General features: G+C 51.2%; 1 protein-coding gene across 1 annotated transcript; it reads right to left on the bottom strand.

The window, feature by feature from the left end:
- Positions 1–205: 205 nt before the first annotated feature.
- On the bottom strand, positions 206–20,845 carry LOC126913721 (IgGFc-binding protein-like). The gene is made up of 19 exons (XM_050716809.1): positions 20,794–20,845; positions 17,488–18,708; positions 16,565–16,908; positions 15,594–16,164; positions 14,565–15,166; positions 13,533–14,097; positions 12,303–12,892; positions 11,275–11,842; positions 10,596–10,795; positions 9,669–9,810; positions 8,795–9,126; positions 7,783–8,356; positions 6,598–7,196; positions 5,618–6,182; positions 4,552–5,153; positions 3,576–4,089; positions 2,460–2,662; positions 1,515–1,889; positions 206–511 (listed from the first exon to the last, which is right to left on the bottom strand). Exons 1-19 carry the CDS (start codon positions 20,843–20,845, stop codon positions 206–208), a joined length of 8,925 nt encoding a protein of 2,974 aa, XP_050572766.1.
- Between the last annotated feature and the right edge of the window lie 121 nt (positions 20,846–20,966).

The raw sequence follows: 20,966 nt of genomic DNA, 5'->3' as shown, positions 1-20,966 counted from the left end.
GTGGGATGAAGGACAACTCATGTTGCTACTTCCTTCTACAAAAAATTTGTAGAAAAAAGGACAACTTTGGTTAATCTGAAAGTTTTTGACCAACTGATGGACGCTTCTCCAAGATGGCGGCACTGCTGCCTACAAGGCCACAACCAGGCCGCAAAACACTACAAATATCCCCCCGAATCACCCCCAAAAAAGACTCCCCGCGCTGTCACCGCTCAGGGACGCTCACATAGGTGAAGTCAGGTGCTCTCCAGGCCTTCATCGCCGCCGCCATGTTGCCCACCAAACCCCCGTCAGGGCCCCGGAGGTCGTTGGCCGCATCGGCGTCGTAGTTGCCACACAGGCCGCAGAGGAGCTTGGTCAGCTCCTTGGGGACCGTCACTGTCACCTCACCGGCGGGGCTGAGGCCGATGAGGACGACGGATTTTTGGGAGAGCCACACGGTGTTCTCGGCCTCGTAGACGGTCAGCTGGTTGGAGATTTCAGCTGGGATGGAGGCCGGGACCCCGTTGACCTGAAGGAGAGAGAAGCGGGTAGAACACAACACCTCAATGAGTTAGCCTCAAATTTGGGGGAGAAATAGACGGGGAATTGGTTTTCCTTCCCCACCATTCTTGAGGAGCCTAAAATAGGGTGAAATCCCTCAATTGGAGGGTTTTTGGTTAAGCTATGTGGTGTTCTTGGCCTTGTAGGCGACCAGTTGGCCTCCAAATTTGGGAAGAAATAGATGGGGAATTGGTTCTTCCACTCTATTATAGTGGGGGAGCATAAAATAGGGTGAAATCCCTCAATTTGAGGGCTTTTAGTTGAGTCGTGTGGTGTTGTCGGCGTCGTAGGTGGTCAACTGGTTGGAGATTTTGGCCAGGATGGAGGCCAGGACCCCCCAAATTGGTGGAAAAAAAGGCATTTTTGGTCCATATAAAGGGTTGGGCAGCTGCGTGGACATCTCTTGGTAGTGGGATGAAGGGCAACACATGGCGGTCCTTCTCTTGCAATATTGGTGGAAAAAGACATTGATTTGGTTAAAATGGAGAGACAAACCAATGCATGGACATCTTGTGATGAAGGATGGCACCCATGGGTGTTTCCTCTTGAATAAATTGGAGGAAAGAAGGTGATTTTGGTAAAAATGAAGGGTAGTACTGCTGCATGGCAATCCCATGATGATGGTGGGATGAAGCACAACACATAGGTGTCCTTCTCTTGCAATAAACCAATGAAAAAAGATTATTTTGGTTAAAATGGAGGGACAGACCAATGCATGGCCATCTTGTGATGATGGTGGGATGAAGGATGGCACCCATGGGTGTTTCTTCTGGGATAAAGGAGTGGAAAGAAGGAAATTTGGGTTAAAATGAAGGGATGAGCTGAAGGATGAAGACCTCCTGATGATGGTGGGCTGAAGCCTTGCACAAAGCCGGTGGCCCTTGCAAAATATTGATGGAAAACCCACCAAATTTGGTTCCAACGAAGCGCCGGGCTGACACCGGGGGATTTTTGGGGTGGATTCAACCTACCCAAATCTTCTTGTCCCTCTTGATGGTGACGAAAGACGAGCCACCGAAGAAGTGGAGGGCCACCACGACCGGCCGGTCCTCATCCTCCCTGACATCAGCCAAGAGCCGGAACCAGTGGGGATGGCCGGGGTTGCAAAGAGAGGTCACCACGTAGTTGCCAGTGGCCATGGTTGCACCGGTGGCACCATCAAAGGAGGCGAAGCGGGTGGCAGGGACCAGGGTGCAGCGGCCAGGCTGCTCCACACACCCACGGATGCCGTTGCGCATGCCACAGACTTGGCCAAAGGGGCAGCCGGCTGGCTGGCACAGCATGCCGCCCGCCGCCCGGCACGTGCAGCTCTCGCTGCAGTCGGCGGAGAGGATGGTCTCGGCGATCTGCGGGGTGGGAGAGGGGTGGTTAGGGTGGTAGAATCCTTTGGGGGGATTAAAAATGCAGCGTGCAGCGGGGTTCTGCCTTGCTAAGGGTGTAAAAGTGGGAGAAAGATGCATGCAAGCAGTTTTTCCTCTTGCAAAGGTTGCAAAAAGGGAAAAAAGCTGCATGCAACAGGGTTCTGCCTTGCAAAGGTTGCAAAGAAAGGGAAAGAAATGCAGTATGCAATGGGGCTCTACCTTGCAAAGAGTGCAAAAATAGGAGAAAGGTGCATGCAAGCAATTTTTTTCCCTTGCAAAGGGTGCAAAAAGGGAAAAAGGGAAAAAAGCTGCATGCAACAGGGTTCTGTCTTCCAAAGGTTGCAGAGAAAATGAAAGAAACACAGCATGTAATAGGGTTCTGCCTTGCAAAGGATGCAAACACCCACAGCGTGTGCAATGGTGCAAAGCTGCCCCTGCAAAATGCAAGCACCCATTGGGTATGCAATTCTGCAACAGTCACTTTGCAAGGATGCAAACACCCTCAGCACGTGTAATGGTGCAAAGCCACCTGTGCAAGCACCCAGCAGCACCCACCTCAAAGAAGCGGCCGCGGTGCATGCACCCGCAGGACTCCATGGGGACGCACTCGCCCCCGTTGAAGACGAAACCCTCATCGCACTGGCAGCCCTCGAAGCACTTGTTGGTGGTGCAGCTGCTGCCGGTGGAGAGGCTGGCGCACGTCTGGTCACAAGTGCGGGCACAGAGCTCGTAGTGGCTGTCGGGAGGGCAGGAGAGCGCTGGTGGACGGAAAAACAGAAAGAAAAGCACCAAGTTTGCTATTTCTCGCTTATTTTCTCCTTCTCTCCTCACAAAAATACCCAAGTGTGTTGCAAAAGTTGCTGCAAGAATAGTGTCCAAAAGATGGGGCTGCATGTGGACTGCTTCTCCCTAGCAAAAGCTTCCCCCAAATTCCATGCAAGACGTTTTCTCTTTGCAAATTTTTCTAAATACCAACAAATGTTGATGCAACCACTTCCCCCTCCCCCTTGCAAAAGTTTGCAGGCCTAAAGAACTGCTGCATGCAACTGCTCAACCGCTCGTAGGGATTTAAAATTGCATGTGACCGCTTTCCCCATGCAAAAACCAGCAAAAGTAAATTTACATTGCTGCATGCAAACACTTTCTCACCTGCAGACATTTGACATTGCTGCATGCAAACAGGAACCCCTGCAACGGCTTCCACTCTTGCAAAAATGCAGTCACTGCTGCATGCAACTGCTTGCAAACTCTGCAGTACTAAACTGCTGCATGCAAGTGATTTCATTCTTGCAAACTCTGCAGAACTGGTGCATGTAACCATGTGCAAAACAGGGAACTAAACTGCTGCTGCATGCAGCTGCTCACATTCTTAGAAAAATGCAAGCACGTCTGCAAACAACTGTGCACAAACTCTGCAGAACTGTTGCACACAGCTGCGTGCAAACCATGGAACTAAACTGCTGGTGCATGCAACTGCTGGCACTCAGAAATGCAAGTACCACTGCATGCAGCCATGTGCAAACTCTGCAAAACTGGTACATGCAACTGCGCGCAAACTCTGCAGAAAAAGTGCATGCAATCACGTGCAAACCACGGAACTAAACTGTTGCTGCATGCAACGGCTCCCCCCTTGCAGAACCGCCTCCTGCAGCCTCCCCTCCGCCCACTCACGGCACTTGGCTGCTTCCCTCCACTCCTGCAGCTCCCCGCCGGCGGCCTGGCAGGCGGCAGCATAGGCCTGCAAGATCCTGCACAGCTCCGCGCCTTCCGCCTTGCCGCACCCTTCCTGCGCGCAGCTCGCCGCGTGCTCCCAGGGCGCCACCACCTTGTGGCACCCCCCGAAAGGCCCTGTCTTGTCCTCCAGCAACCCGCAGAGCTCGGGTTTGCTTTGGGGACAGGGCTCCAGCTGCGAGCCGTGCGTGCAACCCCTGACGGGGATGCCCCAGCTGTTCCCCAGCTGCTCCGGGCTGGCGGCGTCGTTGGCAGCGTCGCCGTCGAAGTTGCCGCAGAGGCCACCGGTGTGGTGCTGGTAGGAAGCGGGGAGGGTGAGCAGCACGTAGGAGATGCTGTCGTAGAGCAGCTTGAGGCCCCCATGCGCCCGCAGCACCTGGTGGGCGCCCTCCTGCGTCACCGTCACCGCGCCCCCCACCAGTGTCAGGGGCAGGAGGTGCCGCTCGCCGTCCACCTGCGGGGGGGGGGGGGAAAAGGGGGTGTCAGGGTGGGCACCCCGAGGAATGAAGGGGTTTGGGGGTTCTGCAACTTGAAATGGGGTTGCAGGTAAAGGTGGGGTGCAGATAAAGTGGGGGTTGTGTCTTCTGCAACCTGAAATGGGGTTGCAGGTAAAATAGGGTTTGCATTTAAAATAGGTTTGCATTTAAAAGGGAGTTTGCATTTAAAATGGGGTGTGGATGCTCTGCAGCCTGAAATGGGGTTGCACCCAGAAAAGGGCTGCAAGAGCACTGCAAGCCCAAGCTGCATCCTCGGGTGCACGCACAGTGGGGACAGGATGCACGAGTTCTCCACCTCCAAGCAGCACCTTTGGGTGCATGCACGATCAGGACAGGGTGCAGGAGCCAAACCAGCACCCTCGGGTGCACGCATGCCACGTGCACACCGAGGACCCCTTGCACCAACCCTGGCCCCTCACCTTCACCTCCCACTGCTTCCCCCGGCTCATGGTGATGGTGATGCCGTGCACGGTGATCAGCAGCTGCTGGGTGAGCGGCTCCGGCCCTCTGTGGTCCTTCTGCACCCGCACTATGAAGGGCACCAGCTCCACCTCGGGGCCGGCAGCTTCGGCCGCTGCCAGCGTGTAGGTGCAGGAGCCAGCAAAACGCAGCATGTGCCCGTCGAAGGTGCGGAAAGAAGCGGCGCCCAGCACCTCGCAGCGCCCGCAGGTGCTGGGGTAGCAGCCCTGCACGCCGTCCTGCACCATGCACGTTTCTCCCTCGCCGCAGCTCGCCTCTTTGCACTCAACCTCCCCGTTCTCTTTGCAGGTGCAACGCTCGCTGCACCGCGGGCAGGAGAAAAACTCCTCGCCCCGCTGGTAGTAGCGGCCGTTGTGCAAGCAGCCGCAGAGGGCCAGGGGGACGCAGCGGTCGCCACTCTGCAGGAAGCCGGCGTCGCAGAAGCAGCCCTCGGTGCACAGGGCCGATTCGTCGCAGCCTTCAACCTCCACCTGGCCGTGGCACGTGGCCGGGCAGGCCAAGCCGCAGAGCTCGTAGTGCTGGTTCGGGGGGCAGACGGGGCCTGCAGGGGGGCGAGATGGGTGCAGGGTCCTACGTCTGTCTGTGCCCAAATCCCTCCATGCAATTCCAAATCCCTGCAGAAATGCGATCCCAAATCCCTTCCTGCAATTCCAAAACCCTCCAGAAGTGTGAGCCCAAATCCCTTCTTGCAATTCCCAAACACTCCAGAAATGCAAGCCCAAATCCCTTCCTGCAATTCTAAAACCCTGCAGAATTGTGAGCCCAAATTTCTTCCTGCAATTCCCAAATCCTGCAGAAACGTGAGCCCAAATCATGCATGCAAACCCCAGGCTTTTCATGTAGACCCCAAATCCCTTTGTGCATGCAAACCCAACCGCCTCCGTGCATGCACACCCCAATTGCTCCATGCAAACCCAAACCCCTCCATGCATGCACACCCCAAAAGCCTCCTTGCAACCCCCCAATGCAACCCCAGTGGCTCTCCCCGCACCGAGCCCCACGTACTGCAGAAGGCGGCCGTGCGCCACTGCTCGACGCGAATCCCCTGGCTCTGGCAGGCGGTGACGTAGGCACTGACGGCACTGCAGATGGCTTCCTGGTGCCCCTTGTAGAAACAAGTGTCAAAGAGGCAATCGTCAAAGTAGGGGGCCGGGTCGATGGTGCTGTGACAGGCGGCGAATGGTCCTTGCTTCTTCACCAGGACCCCGCAGTGCTTGTCGCCGCGGTAGGCGCGCTTCTCCGCTTCGGTGCAAACTTGGCAATCCTTGGTGCAACCGGCAGAGCATCCGGGGACATCGGCCACCTTCCAGGAGTCGGCAAATTGGATTTCGTCGCTGGCCGAGCTGCCGTCGGGCAAAGCGAAGTCGTCCTCGGGGTTTCCATCGGCGTTGCCACAGAGGCCGCAGACGGACCGCGAGTAGGTGCTGGGGAGGATGACCCTGGCGTAGCTGTGCCAGTCAAAGGTGACAATGACATCGAAGTCGGTCTTGATGAAGCCGTGGACGCCGCTGATGTAGGCGCGGAGCTGGTTGCCGTGGGTGAAGGGCAGATCCACCAGGATCCCGTTGACCTGGAAGGGGAGCGGAGGGGCAGCAGGACGCCATGCGATGGGCGTGCAGCCCACCCAGATGTCATGCAACGAGCTTGAGATCCACCTGGATGTCTCACGATGACATTGCAATTCAATTGGACACTGTGCAACCATGGCCAGTTGTCTCCCAACGCCCTCGGCACCCAACTGGATGCCTCCCGACGCCCTCAGCACCCAACTGGATGCCTCCCGACGCCCTCGCAACTCACCCACATGCCATACAATGAGCTTGCAACCCAACTGGATGCCATGCAACAGGCTTGTATGATGTCTAGTTGGATTTCTATGACCTTGCAACCCACGCAAGGAGCCTGCAAACTGCCTGGATGCCATGCAAGGAGCTTGCAACCCAACCAGATGCCTTGCTACAACTGGATGCCTTCCCCCCCCCTACCTTGAGCTTCTGGGGGTCTGCTTGGCTGAGGCTGAGGGTCATGTTGTAGACCTTCAAGATGACCTCCTTGGTGTAAGAGACCACACGGCTGCCCCGGTTGTTATTCTCCACCGTGACCATGAAGGGGACAAGGGTGGGGTCTTCGGAGCAGAGGGCAGCGAACTGGTAGACACAGGTGCCCATGAAGTCGTAGCGGCGCCCGTCGAAGGTGGTGTAATGGGGGTCCCCGGTGGCCACGCAGACGGAGCGACCCTTGGCCACGCACCGCCGCACGCCCTTCACCACGGTGCACTGCTCGCCCGCCTTGCAGCTGGCCTCCTTGCACACCACCATGCCCAAACCTGGGTCGCACCTGCACTGGGAATGGCAGGTCTCGTCGTCCCAAAACTCCTCGCCGGGTTGGTAGTAGCGACCGTCGCGGGTGCAACCGCAGTCGGCCACTGCCACGCACTGGCCACCGCTGAGGACGTAGCCCTGGTTGCAAGCACAGGTCTCCACGCAGGGCTGGGTGCAAGAGGCGGGTGCGTCCCGGTTGGTGCAGGTGGCCGGGCAGGCGTTGCCACAAGCTTCGTAGTGGCTGTTTTCCGGGCAGGGTAATGCTGCAGGAGGAAGGGGGCAATTAGCTGAGGAGTGGGTGGGAATGCAGCGGGGTTGCATGCATTGCAAAGTGTTATGCGCACCATTTTGCATGCAACGTCCCAAGGATGAACATTGCACCTTGCGAATGCACCAAGCATTTTGCATGCAACATCCTGCAGATACTGCACCATGTAAATGCATGCAGCACTCTGCATGCAGCAACCTGCAGAAGGATATTGCTCCATGCAAATGCAACGAGCAGTTTGCATGCAGTGTCCTGAGGATATTGCAAAATGCTCACTGCATTTGCATGGTGCAATACCCATTCAGGGATGCTGCACGCAGCATGCAAGCACCTTGACTACTTTGCACGCGGTCTCCTGAGGATTGATATTGCTGTGTGAGCATGCTTCGCATGCAACCCTCCCTGGATGGCTAACTTTTGCAAATGCACCAATTATTTTGCACACACCACCCCAGAGCTAAATAATTCCCCCCCCCCCCCCCCCCCGCAAACTCGTCAAGCACTTTGCATGCATCATCCCATGCCAGATATTCCCCCTATTTTGCAAAACCACATTGGCAAGGAGGAAGCCCATTGCTCACAGCAGCCTGATGGTGTCCTCCAGTCGTGCACCACGGCCCCTTGCTTTTTGCAGGTGGATGCATAAGCTTCCAGTGCCTTGCAGAGGATGCTTTTTGCCCCATCGCTCATGCACACGTCATAGAGGCAGTTGCGGAAGAAATCTCTGGGTTTGACAACATCGTGGCAAGCCTTGAAGGGTCCCTGGAAGCTTTTTTTGATCAGGCCACAATACTGGTTGCCACTATACAGCTCCTTCTTCTCCTCCTCGCACACGGGGCAGTCGCCTTCACAGAAATCCCAGCAAAACGGGTCGTCGTCGGGGACTTTCCAGCCCTTGGCCCAATCCACGATGGAGGCGGTGAGGTCACTGCTCTGCTGGGGGATGTCGTCCTCCGGCTTGAGGTTGAAGTTGCCACAGAGGCCGCAGGTGTGCTTGTAGTAGCTGCTGGGGAGCTCGACGACCAGGTACCAGTTCCAGTCGTATGTCACCCGGAGGCCAAAATTGGTCTCCAGCACAGCAGTGAGCCCGCTCTGGTAGAGCTCCAGCCTGCCGTCCTCCAGGCTCACCGGGAGCAGGGTCAGCACCCCGTTCACCTAGGGATGGGGAGCATTACATGTGAGCGTGGTGCAAGGATCTGCATGCTCCTGGGGCGTGCAATTATTTTGCATCCACTTGCAATTACTTTTGTTGGGCTTTGCCTTACCCAATTTACACACACCAGCTGCTATTGCAAACCTCCTGGAGGTGTCCCATGTGCTTTGAGGTTTCTTGCACACCTTTTGGCTTCCCAGGGGGCAGAAAACCACCCCACATTGCCCCATGTGAGGCAGCGCATTCCCCTTGTACCCCAACATTTCAAAACTTCACATTTTGGCTTGACAGATTCAGCCAAAAATGACGGTGGCCTTGATGGAATGCATGGAGATGTTAGCCGTGATGGAAGAAGAGATGGGTGGGAAAAGAGGTGGGGATGAGATAGGTGTGAAAGGAGATGGAGAAAGGCCAATCCTGCCTGTTTTAAGCCAACTCACCCTAATTTTGCCCACTTCCTTCTGATGGATGGAGATTTGTTGGCCATAGACCTCAATGTTGGCCAAGTTGATGTAGGAGACAGATTTCACCCCGCCTCGGATGTTGTTCTTGGCCTCCACCTTGAAGGGCACCAACTTGGAGTCATTCCCACAGGATTCAGCCATGGTGTAGGTGCAGGTGCCTTGGAAGTCAAAATCGTGCCCATCGAAGGTGTGGTAGTGGGGGTCACCCCAACCCCAGCAGGTGGCCACCAGGGATGGGACACACTTGGCCTGGCCATCCTCGAATTTGCACGTCTCCTTGGGCCGGCACTGAAGGGCTTTGCAGGGGTCTGGAAGGAGAAGAAATGTCCATGGGGGATGTTCTGGTGAGGAGCACATCCCATGTCATCACGCAGACCAAGCGTCTTCACTGGCCTTGAGGTCCACCAAGCGTCCTCTGCTCCCCCTTGGGCTTTAAGAGGGGCTCAGCAGCTCTGAGATGCAAATCAGAGCACAATAATCCACCCCTGAGCCCAAATCCCCCCTTTTCAGCTGTCTCTCCCCCCATTTCATGAGGAAAAGCATCACGATTGGGTTCATCCTTACCCAAGATCCCTCCTGCCCTTCAAGAAGGTGCCAGCATGGTTAGAATTGGACATTTGGGTGGACCCAAAGCAAAGAGGTGGCTTGAAGCCCTTTATTTCTCCAGAATCTTCCCACCACTTTCCTGACCATCTCAGTGTTGAGATGGGATCTGTGTCCTCCATCTCCCCTTGCTGTAGGGTTCCCACCTCAGCCTGCACCTTCATCCACACATCCCAGCCAGCCCCAGGATCTTCTCTGGCTCAGAGATCCCTTTCCCCTCAGCTCATACAACTCCGTTTTTCCTTACTTTGGTTGATGCAACCCAAGACCCCGTCCCGAATTTCACAGGTTTCATCATCACTGCATCCGTGGCTCTCACAGGTCAAACCCTTCCCAGGGATGCACGTGCAACGCGACTGGCAGTTCTCCTTCACGACCGACTCATGGGGCTGCAGGGCGAGAGGTTGCAAATGTTGTGATGAGAAGCACAAACCATTAGGTGTAAATGCATAAAAATGTGGAAATAAAACCCAGGGACCAGATCCTTAATCCACCCATTATTAGAAAAATTGCCTCCGTCTTGGAAAAAAACCTCCGTTCTATTTATCCATTTATTTTTGCTCCAAAAGGAGCTGATTTTGGGTGATTAAGATATTTAGAAAAATGTGGAAAGTGCAAGAACTTAATGTTTCTTCCACGTTCTCCTGCAGAGAGAAAAATCAGGTCATCTGAGACACGGAAGTGTGCTCTTTTTTGGTCTTAATGTGCTCAAAAAGGGGGAAAACTGCATTGAGATCTACCGGAGCAAATATGCAGCTTGCAGAAGGCAAAATTGCTGAAGGATGTCTGGCTTTTGTTGCCAGGAAGGAGTTTGGGACAAAAAAGCAAGAAGCTATCTGCCTTCTTTCACCTTCCCTAAAGGAAAAATGTATTACTTAGCACCTTCAGCTGTGGAAAACATTGCATCTATCTGTAGGCATCCACAGCTATGCTAGCACTTTTATGCCAAGTGATGAAAAGACGTGAAAATTCCTCAGTTTTCTTCATAACAAAGAGCAGAATTACTTGGCAGATGGAAGATTGTGTTTTTCTTTGTGGAAGGTTCTTTGTGTCATGCACGCATTGCCTTTGAAGGTCCTTGCTTGCTCTAGGTTGCTACACAAGTGGGAAGAATAAAACCCAAATAAAATTGATTAAGAAAACCCAAAGTCCCCCAGCCTCAAGACATGACTACCTTGTAATATATCCCGTCCACAAAACATCCACATTTGTCCTTGGGGACACAGGCGTTCCCGTCAAAGGTGTACCCTTCGTTGCAGCGGCAGCCTTCGGTGCATTTTTTGGGGCATTTGGAGGCATCCACGAGCCCCACGCAGCTGTTGCTGCAGAGGTTGGCACACAGGGAGTAGCTGCTGTTGGCCGGGCAACTCAAGGCTGGAAGGAAAAGGATGATTGTCCCCAAACTGAAGGTTGGGCAGCCCACAATTGCACCCGAGGGAGACGGTGGAGCCCCAACATTCGTGAAAATCCACCCCTTTGATGCTTGTGTTGGCTTTTCCTATTTGTTCCCAAGGGGAACCAAAATCCACCCCATTGATGCTTGTGTTGGCTTTTTCCTTTCACCCTCAATACCAATTAAAAATCATCTTATTGGCATTGCAAAGTCTATTCCCACTTACTCAAAGCACCATTCAAAACACGCCCCATCACATTGTTTTTTCCCAGTATTTTCATGCCACTATCATCATTCCACCCCAACACCACCATTTGCATCACCCCGTGCTTTGATGGTGCTTCAGCTCTCAAGACACTTGGCCAAGATGCTGTCCCTCTGAATTTATTTTTCAGTTCATCCCAACAGGGCATGAATTCTGGACCATGGAGGAAGTTTCCCACCTGTGACCCCCACTTACGGCAGAAGGAAGGTTTCCTCCATGCCTCGATGGTGACGCCAGCACCTTGGCAGGTGGATACGTAGCTCTGGATGCTCTGGCAGAGGACGTTGGTGTTGCCTTCAGTGAGGCAGAGGTCACGGATGCAGGCTTGGTAATACGGGGCTGGGCTGATGGTATTGTAGCAGGAGGAAAAGGGGCCCTCAGGGACCACGAGGATGCCACAGTAGTTGGGTTTCTGGAAGACCTCCTCCTTCTCCTTTGTGCAGACCGGGCAGTCATCTTTGGAGCAGTCGTCACTGCAAGCCACCTCAGGTGTTTTCCAGGCAGAGCCAAAGGCAGTCACATCGGGGGCGTTGTGGCCATCGGGGAGGAGATGATCATCATCTTGTTGCCCGTTGTTGTTGCCACAGAGCCCACAGAGGTGGCCCTTGTAGCTCTGGGGAGCTGTGACCACCACATGGTGGAGGAGGTCGTAGTGTACAATGAGGCCAAAGTCGGTCTGAAGAAGGACGCCCATCCCATGTTGGTGCACCTGGACCCGTCCCTCGCTCAGGATGGCCGGGAGGTTGTAGAATATTGAGTCCACCTGGGACAGAGAGAGAAATCCCATGGTGAGCCTCAGGGAGGAGGACACGGGGGTAGGAGCAAAAAACATTGGGGGAGGCACCTTCCAACCAATGTTTTTATGAATTTATGGCTCCCAGTTTGCAACTGGAAGGGGAAGTGGGGATGAAAATGGCTTTCTGTTGGACATAAATGTAAGTTCTTCTCTCCATCAAGGAAAAATGTTTCAATCTCTTGTGTTCGCACCCAAAATTGGTGTACCCCAAAATATGGCCTTACTTGGACCATTCAGTTCTTGCTTCATGGCAAAGTCAACACCAGCCTGTAGACTTTGACACCAGCTTGCAACCAAGAAGAGGCTGAGCACGAAGCACAACTATACCAGGGTGTCCCCTCTATCTTGATGCCAAAGTCAATGTTAGGCTGTAGACTTTGTCACCAGCATGTTTGCACCCATGTTGGGCCACCAACTACCTCCTTACCATGACTGTTCCTGTCTTGCCTTGTGCCATGGTCAATGTGAGCCCGTAGACTTCAACGGACAACGCTTGGATGGTGGAGACCTTCCTTTTCTGCCGGGCATCCTTCTCGATTTTCACAACAAAGGACTTGACGCTGTCGTCGCCAGCACAAGTCTCGGTGAGGATGTAGGAGCAGGTGCCAGGGATTTCAAAGGCTAACCCATCGAAGGACACATAGCTGCGGTCACCGGTGACCACGCAGGTCCCAAGGGCGGCAGATTGGCACTGGGTGACACCGTCGACAACTTTGCATTTGGTCTCATCGGTGTCAGGAACTTCTTCGCAGAGCACAGAGCCATTGTCCTGGCACTGGCATTTCTCCTGCTTGGTGGGGTGGAAAGTCTCCCCCAGCTTGTAGTAGAAGTCCTGGTAGAGGCATCCGCACTGGGCCATGGGGACGCACTCATCGCCACTGAGCACGAAGCCTTCGTTGCACACGCAGTCCTCCTTGCAGTGCTTGGAGCACTTCACCGAGGTGTAAATGCTGCTGCAGATCTGGCTACAGATCTGGGAGCAGAGCTCGTAGTGGCTGTTTGCAGGACACGAAATACCTGCCACAAGACAAGGGGGATCGTTAGGAGCAAGGAAATTACGGGCCAGATCCAAGAGGTTTCCTCTAACTGGAGAGAGTTGGGCCCAGAGATAAGGTTTGCCAGAAGCAGACTTTTTTCACCCAATTGCAATGGTTAAATCTCATCTCTTGCTTGCTGTGGACATGAGGGAAGAGATGTCCATAAGGGAGGTCTCAACCCTTTCAGGTGGTGTTTTAAACCCCTGAACCGTCCATTTTTTCCCCCATTATTCCCTCAAGCAACACAATTGCTACCACGTTAGGTTCCTAATTGAGTTTCGACACCAGTCCCTCTCCCTTAATACAGAGATTTTTGGTGCATTTTATAGAGATTTGACCTCTAAGCAACCCAGGCAATTAGCCTCGACTCTCATTTTAGCCAAGAATTGGTGCTTATTGGGACCAAATCATTTGCCCACCATAGCTGGATGAGGGTGTGCATTGGCTGTAGACAGTGACAATGGGTCCAAGCTAGACTTTGGGTGGGATAAAACACCAAGTGAGACCTCTGGTTCATCCCCATATAGGTTTTTTCCCAGGACTGGGGCTCCCTTTGATGCTCACAACCCTTTGTGAAGCAAAAAAAAAAACAAAACAACCCTCCAATTGTCACAGCTTACTGCAGAAATCGTCCGTCCTCCAACTCCCAATGGTGACGCCGGCAGCTTGACAGGTGGCGGCGTAGTGGCTGATCTGCTGGCACACCACAGCTTCCTGGTCTGGGAAGAGGCAAAAATCGTGCACGCAGTTTTGGACATATTTGAAGGGGTCCACCAGAGCATGGCAGGCTGTGAAGGGCCCGTCCACTTTCGAGATGAGCCCACAACCCTTCTCTGCGACCTCCTGCTGCCTCATGGCCTCTGTCAGGGTGGGGCATCGCTCCTGCGACAGCTCCATGCAACCTGGGACATCAGTCACCTTCCAGCTCTGCCCGAGGTCATTGGGATTTAGTGTCGTTTGACCGTTCTTCATCATCATGTCGTCACTCGTGTCCCCGTTGTAGTTCCCGCAGAGGCCACACAGGGCATCCGCATAAGTGCCAGGCACCACCACGGTGATTTGGCTCTGCCAGTCGTAGGTGACAGTGAGGCCGAAGTCGGTCTCCACCACCGCATCCTGCCCACCTCTGTAGATCGAGATCTTCCTCTTGTGGTGGTATGGTAAGTTGGCCAATTGGTTGTTGACCTGGGGGCAAAAGCAAAAAAAATAAATAAAAAATTTAAAAAAATCTATATCCATCTGTAAAGACAAATTGTGTTTTCATGCCACCTCAGATGCCTGCAATTTGGTCTCCATCTAAAGCACTCAAGTAATTTAGAAGACTTTTCAGATTTAATCATCTGCCCCAAACAGAGATGCCCACCATCTCTGAGATAAACAGTGCCTTGGCTTATCGCATACTGACCTCCTGATTCAGGTGAAGACCTTTCAATGAAGGCCTAATATTTAGGCAATTAAATCTTGATTAATGCAGGGCAAGCAGACATGGTAGCTCTGGATATCAGCAGCATGGTTGGAGAAGAATATTCAGCATTATCCAATATGGGGGGAAAAAATGAGGCATGAAGGTGGAAGAGTAAAAATGGGAAAAGGAGGCTGGGATGAGGAGCAGGAAGTGAATGTAGAAATAGGATAAAGTTTGTTAAACTCACAGTGATTTTGTTGGGGTCCTTCTGGCTGATCACAATGCTTTTCCCATAGACTTTGATCTTCACGAGAGCGATGGAGGACAGAAGTTGGCCGTCCTGGTGGCCGTTCTGCACCAGCACCTGGAAATCCACCAGGTCTTGGCTCTTCTTGCACAACCCGGTGAACTGGTAGACGCACGTGCCCTGGAAGATGAACCTCCCGCCATCAAAGTCCTTGTAGTGAGTGGTGCCATACGCCGTGCAGTTCCCATAGCTCGTGGGGTAGCAATCCTGGATGCCCTGCTCCACCCGGCACTCTTCCTGGGCATGGCAGCTGGCCTTGTGGCATACGGCCGTCCGCGTGGCCGCGTCGCAAACGCAACGTTTCGTGCAGGTGCTGTCACCCCAAAACTCCTCGCCGAGGCCGTGCAGGCGGCCCTCGAAGATGCAGCCACACTCGGCCTGGGGGATGCACTTGCCAGCATCCAACACGAAGCCCTCCTGGCACTCGCAGGTCTCCACGCAGGTTGAGGCACCACAGTCGGCCGGCATTGCAGCATTGTTGCAGGTAGCAGGGCAGGCGCTGCCGCAAGACCTGTAGTTGCTGTTCTCCGGGCAGGACAGAGCTGTTGAAGGGACAGGACACCACGGTTGCAATGGGGGGAGTTGCTCCTTGGCAGTAAGGAAGTGAAGCAGAATGCTAAGAGTATCTACATGGACTTTTGGTAGCCTCCCGTGGGCTTCCTGGAGCCCCCGTGGACTTTATGGGCTTTCTGCATGGTCTTCTGGGAGCCTCTATGGGGACTTGCCTTAATAACTTTTTCTAGCCCTCTTTTCATGGAACTCACAGCTTTTTCAGGCACAATTTTGTGCAGCCTAATTCAAAGTGAGCCACTTCAGAGGGTCAACCATCCCCACTGGTGCAATTTCCCTTTCATACCCATTCTCTGCCCATTCCCACCCCATCTCACCTTAATTCCGCCCACCCTAATCAGCACCATGGCACCTTGCTCGCCCAAAGGGAGGATTTTCTGCCAACCAGGAGCTACTCACGACAATGCGCTGGCGTCCTCCAGTCATCAACAATGATTCCCTCTTCCCGGCAGTCATCTGCATAGGCTTTCAGGGCTTGGCACAGCATGGTATGGAGCCCGTCGTTGACACAGAGGTCGTAGACGCAGTTGTTCAGGTAGTTCTTGGGGTTGATGGCAGCGTGGCAGCGCTGGAAGGGCCCCGGGCTTTGGCTGAGCAACGCGCACAATCCCTCCACCTTGTACTTCTTCGCCTCATCCCGTGGGCACTGCTTGCAGTCGCCGATGCAGCTGTCGAAGCAGAGGCTGCTCTCATCAAACACCTTCCAGCCCTGGCCCAGATCCACGGTGTTCTGCGCTGCTTCCCCGGTGGGCAGGAGAACATCGTCTTGGGGGTTGCCGTTGCTGTTGCCACACATCCCGCACACTTTGTTGGCCAGCACGCTGGGGATCTTCACCACCAAGTGGTCATCCCAGTCATACAGGACCTTCAGCAGGAAGTCGGTTTTAATCAGGACGGACCTGCCCTTCTGCTGCAGCTGGAGCTTCCCTTGGGCGAGGGAGATGGGGAGGCGGGAGTAGTGGTTGTTCACCTGGAAGGGAAATAAATCAGATGCAAGGTGAGAAATGAGATATGTTGAATTTTGAGGTGTTTTCTTGCAAGTTGTGAGCCTCAAATTCAGCAAAAAATATGAAAAAAGAGCATTTCCCCTCCACTTCACCATCCCCAATTTTCTCCTCTCCTTGTGCAGAAATTTGATGATCAGCCAAGGACAACAAAACCCAGGTGGGATCAAGGCAACACCTTTTCCTTCAAAAGATGTGAAAATGACATTGGTTCCACCCACCCTGGGGCCAAGGCGGCAAAGGCAATTTTCCTGCCACGCAAGAAATGCCCGCATGGTAGCATCACCTATTCACACACAGGAAATATGTTATTCTAGTGAAACACCAAGATATTTCTTTGAATTTCTTAATTTTTTCCATACGTACCCTCACAAACCCGTCCTCGGACCTGACCACAGTAATGGTAATGTTGTAGACGTGGACGATCACGACACCGACGTAGGAGACTTTTGGGTTACCCCTGTGCTCATTTTTGGCCTCGACGCTGAAGACAGGCAGGTCCGGGTCTTCATCGCAGCTCTTGGTCATGGTGTAGGTGCACGTTCCCATGAAATCAAAGGTTTTCCCGTCAAAGGTAAGGTAGTGGGGATCGCCGGTGGCCCAGCAGGTTGAGAATGTTTCCTGGATGCACGTGGGCACTCCTTCCACCATCTTGCACCTCTCCTGCTCATTGCAGACGATGTCGGCACAGGAAAGCGTGGAATAAGTTGCTGAGAAAGAAAATAGATGATAAGGAAAAGCAGAAGCATCCATGAGAAAAGCCAGTGGTCTGCAAGGTACAACGGCAGGAACAAAGCACGGAAGGGTCAGTAGGTTGGAGGCCAGTAATTAGTGGAATACCCCAAGGGTTAATACCAGGTCCACTCCTGTTTAATATCTTCATATTCATATGAAGATATATACGAATAATATGAATATTATATTTATGAATAATATGAATATCTTCATATTAATATGAAGATATTAATCATATTAATGAAGATATGAATCATTACACCTGGATGATGGGACAGAGCATCCCCCAGGCACAGGAACACAACGGGTTCCAGGTGAATATCAGGAAGAACATCATTGTGCAGGTCATGGAGCACTGGCTCTGACCCAGTAAGGTGGTGGAGTCTCCTCCTTGGAGGATCTTCAACAGCCAGCTGGACGCGATTTTGGGTGACCTGCTTGAGCATGGGTTGGACCAGTTGGCCTCCAGAGGTCAACCTCAACCACTCTGTGGTTCCACAGAGCAAGAAGCCACCATCTCACGGCCACATAACCACGTGTTGAGCCCTACTTACACACGGCACAAAGGCCAGTGAAGCCAAAGCCTCTGTAACTGCGGAAGCCAAAGACCAGTAGCCCAAAGGTTGCAGGGTGGTGCTCGGCGCTCTGGATCTCAGATGTCTTGCTGATGCTGAGCATGGTCCAGGAGAAGTCCGAGCCGGGAACTTCTTGCCACGAGCTCTTCAATGTCTGCTGGTTGACGGTGATGTAGTGTGTGTCCGTGTTCCTGGCGATGATGAGCGCGTAGTTCTTGTAGTCATTCAGGCTGTTGACCCAGTAGGACGGGCAATAGCTGACGATGGGTGGGATGTTGAGTAGGAAAGGGTCTTGCCTCAGTGAGCCTTTTCTGGCACCGGTGAAGAAGAAAACCACCTGAATTGCAGCTGAAGAGCTCACGTAGAATGGTGAATTTTGACTCGTCTCAAATTTGTAGACCTCGCCGGCCAAGATGTCCTTTCTGGAAGCTGAATGATCCAAGTGGTAGGAAATGGAGGTTCTCTCAGCCGCCACAACATAGACATAATCATAGACCTTCTGCAGCGGGTTGGGGGGGACGATGTAGGTGTTCCCCCACGCAGTGACTGGCAGGAGCTGCTCCACCACGTAGTCACAGTCTGTGCGTATCTTCACACAGGTGTGTCCGCTGAGGACGGCCACGACGTTGTCTGACGTGATCTTGGTGCCCGACAGATCGTCGTCGCTTTGCAGCTGCAAGCTCTGGTACGGGTCCAAGGAGACGCGGAGAAATGAGCCGGTGGAGTAAGTCGTCCCCCTGAAATAAACACTGCCCTTGAAGGTGATGGAGACGAAGGTCGTGGTCTTCCCAGCCACCACCACGAATTCTTTCAAGCCCTCTTTTGAGCTGTCATCTGGCGTCACCACGTAGTACTCAGTGCCCAGCTTTTCGACGGGCAAAACAGCGGTGGCACCAATGCTGTAGGGCTTGGAGCTGGTGAAGACCACGGAGATGTCCTTGGTGGACTTGATCAAGATGCTTTTTTGTGAAATCCGGCTCCTGACGAGCTCTAGGGTACTGGGGACGTGGAAGGAAACCGTCTGGTCTTTCCTGAGGGTGACGGTGTTGCTGAAGGTGTCATCGTTCGTTGTCACCGTCACTTGGGTGGAGTCGAAGTAGGCGGTGAAGAGGAGCTTGATGTCGGGGCGGGTGGCTTCCTGGTTGTTCTGCGGAAAGGCGACAAAGAATTCCTTGCCACGAAAAGTTGCGGTTGAAAGGCCTGGAAAAAAACGGGGGAAAAGGGTGGGTTTGGCTGCAGAAATTATAGTAGAGAATTATGCAGAAAAAATCCTGAATTAAACCTTTTTTTTTGTTGTTGCAGAAACTTGCAGTAGGAACTCTGAAAAAAAAAAAAGACAACCAAGAAAACAACAAAAAGAACCCAAACACCCAAAACCAGGAAAAGAAGTCTTTTCAGCTGCAGAAATTGAGGTAGAAGGTTCTGAAAAATACTAAAGAAGGCTTTTCAGCCTCAGAAATTGCAATAGAAATTTCTGGGGGAAAAAAAAAAAAGTATTTTTCCCCCAGTAGAATCTTGCAGGAGAAAGTTCTGAAAAATGAAAAATAGGAAATAAATGTTTTTGTTGTTGTTGCAGAAATTGCAACTGAAATTTCTGAAATTTGGGGCAAATGAAATTTCCAAAAGTTGGGAAGTAGGAAATTAAGTTTTTTGTTGTTGTTGTTGCAGAAATATACAGTTAGGAAGTTCAGAAAAACTAAAAAACCAAACGCTTTTGATGCAGAAATTGCAGTAGAAAGCTTTGAGGTTTATTTTTGTCTTTATTTTTCCTCATAGTTTTTAAAACATGCAGTAAATGGGTTTTTCCACATAAATTATAGCGCAAAGTCCTGAGAACCAAAATATGAAGAATAGCAGCATTTTGCTCAAGAGAACTGAAGTAAAAAGTTCAGGGCAAGGAGGATAAGGTCTGTCTGAATACAGTGATTGCAGCAGAAAAGTCAAGGGGGAAGCACAAGAAAAACAAAAATAAAAATTGTCAGCATAAACTTGCCATAGAAATTCCTATTAACACAGTTAGTAATAGCTATTTCCCCCCCCAAATAGGTGAAAAGGATCTTTTTACAGCAAAAAGACCTTTTAGCTGAGAAAAAAAAAAAAATGGTTTTTGATGAAAATCAAACAGGCTTTAAGGGGCTTTTAGGTGAAAAGTAACACGTTTTTTTTCCTGACCTTTCCCCCTCCAAATAAATAGTAATATATATATATATATTTTATATATTTTTTTTTTCTGGAAAAGAAAAGGAGGAAAAAACACTTTTTTTTAATAGAATAAAGAGGTAAACAGGACATTTTTAAACCAAGAAAGAGAAATCCCAGGGAATAAGTTTTTTATTGATTTTTTATTTTTTAATGCAAACCAAAGAAGTAAAAAGGGCTGTTGGGTGGGAGAAAGGAATTTAGGGCATTTTTCTAAACAAAAAAGAATTCAAATAGTAAAAAAAACTTCTTTCATTCTGAAAAATGGGACAAGTGATAGGGGAATGCTCTGAAAAAAAAAAAAAAGCAGGTTATAAGGTGTTGTGGTTAAAAAAAAAAAAAAAAGAGTTTATAGGGCATTTTTCTCCTTAAAAAAAATAATCAGGTATTAGATTTTTTTTTCCTTATGAAGACAAACAGGTAACAAAGACTTTTTTTTTCTGAAAAACACACAAACAAATAAACAAAATCCAAACCACTAAATCGATAATAATAGGTGTTTTCCAACAACTGAAACACAAAACAGGGAATAAAACTTATTTCTTAAAAAAATAAAAATTAGGGAAACAAGGGCTTTTTACCCAAAATATGATCATGCTGTTTAGTGAAAAATAGGATGTTAAGGTTTTTTTTCCTAGTAAAAAACATATTATAAGGGCTCTTAGTTTAAAAAAAAAAATCACAGGTGATGACAGCTTATTTATTTATTTATTTATTGTGGAAAAAAACAGGTGATAAGGGTTTTTTGGAAAAAAAAAGAGAAAGACAGGTGATAAGGACTTTTTTTTTCCTAAAAAATAGGGAGTAAAGATTATTCTTGGAAAAAAGGAGCAGATAATAAGGGTAGTTTTGTTTTTTAAAAAATGAATAAATAGGTGATAAGGGATTTTTGCTGATGAAGACACAAAATAAAGAGTTTTGCTGAAGAAAAAAAGAAAAAACACCAACAAACAGTGTTTTTTTTTTCCCAAAAAAAGGGGGAATAAGGATTTCTTACCACAGAAATGCACCGATTTCCCCCCAAAACAAGCCCCATCCCCAGAAAAATGACATTTTTTGGATGAACAAGGTCATATCATCACTCACCACACATCAGGGACAGCCAGGCTGGGAGCCACCACATCCTGCCCATCGCCATCGCTGGATAAAAAAAATGCCAAGAAAAAGTGAAAAAAAATGCAAAAAATTGAGCTTAGGGTTGATCAGGAGCCTGGTGGGGACCTCGATGTCCCATCAAAACTACCCCAAAGTGATGTTGT

This window comes from Cygnus atratus, unplaced genomic scaffold (genome assembly GCF_013377495.2).
Source record: "Cygnus atratus isolate AKBS03 ecotype Queensland, Australia unplaced genomic scaffold, CAtr_DNAZoo_HiC_assembly HiC_scaffold_40, whole genome shotgun sequence".
In the NCBI taxonomy this organism is placed as follows: Eukaryota; Metazoa; Chordata; class Aves; order Anseriformes; family Anatidae; genus Cygnus; species Cygnus atratus.
The sequence above is the reverse complement of the archived record's forward strand: the minus strand, read 5'-3'. Positions and strand labels throughout refer to the sequence as shown.

Excerpts from the sequence above, each read along its gene's own strand:
- LOC126913721 (XM_050716809.1), bottom strand. The coding sequence starts at position 20,845 with ATGGCGATGGGCAGGATGTGGTGGCTCCCAGCCTGGCTGTCCCTGATG. Across the intron at positions 18,709-20,793 it reads CTGGCTGTCCCTGATGTGTG|GCCTTTCAACCGCAACTTTT; the intron begins GTGAGTGATGAT and ends GTTTTTTTCCAG. Across the intron at positions 512-1,514 it reads AGAGGGACAAGAAGATTTGG|GTCAACGGGGTCCCGGCCTC; the intron begins GTAGGTTGAATC and ends TCTCTCCTTCAG.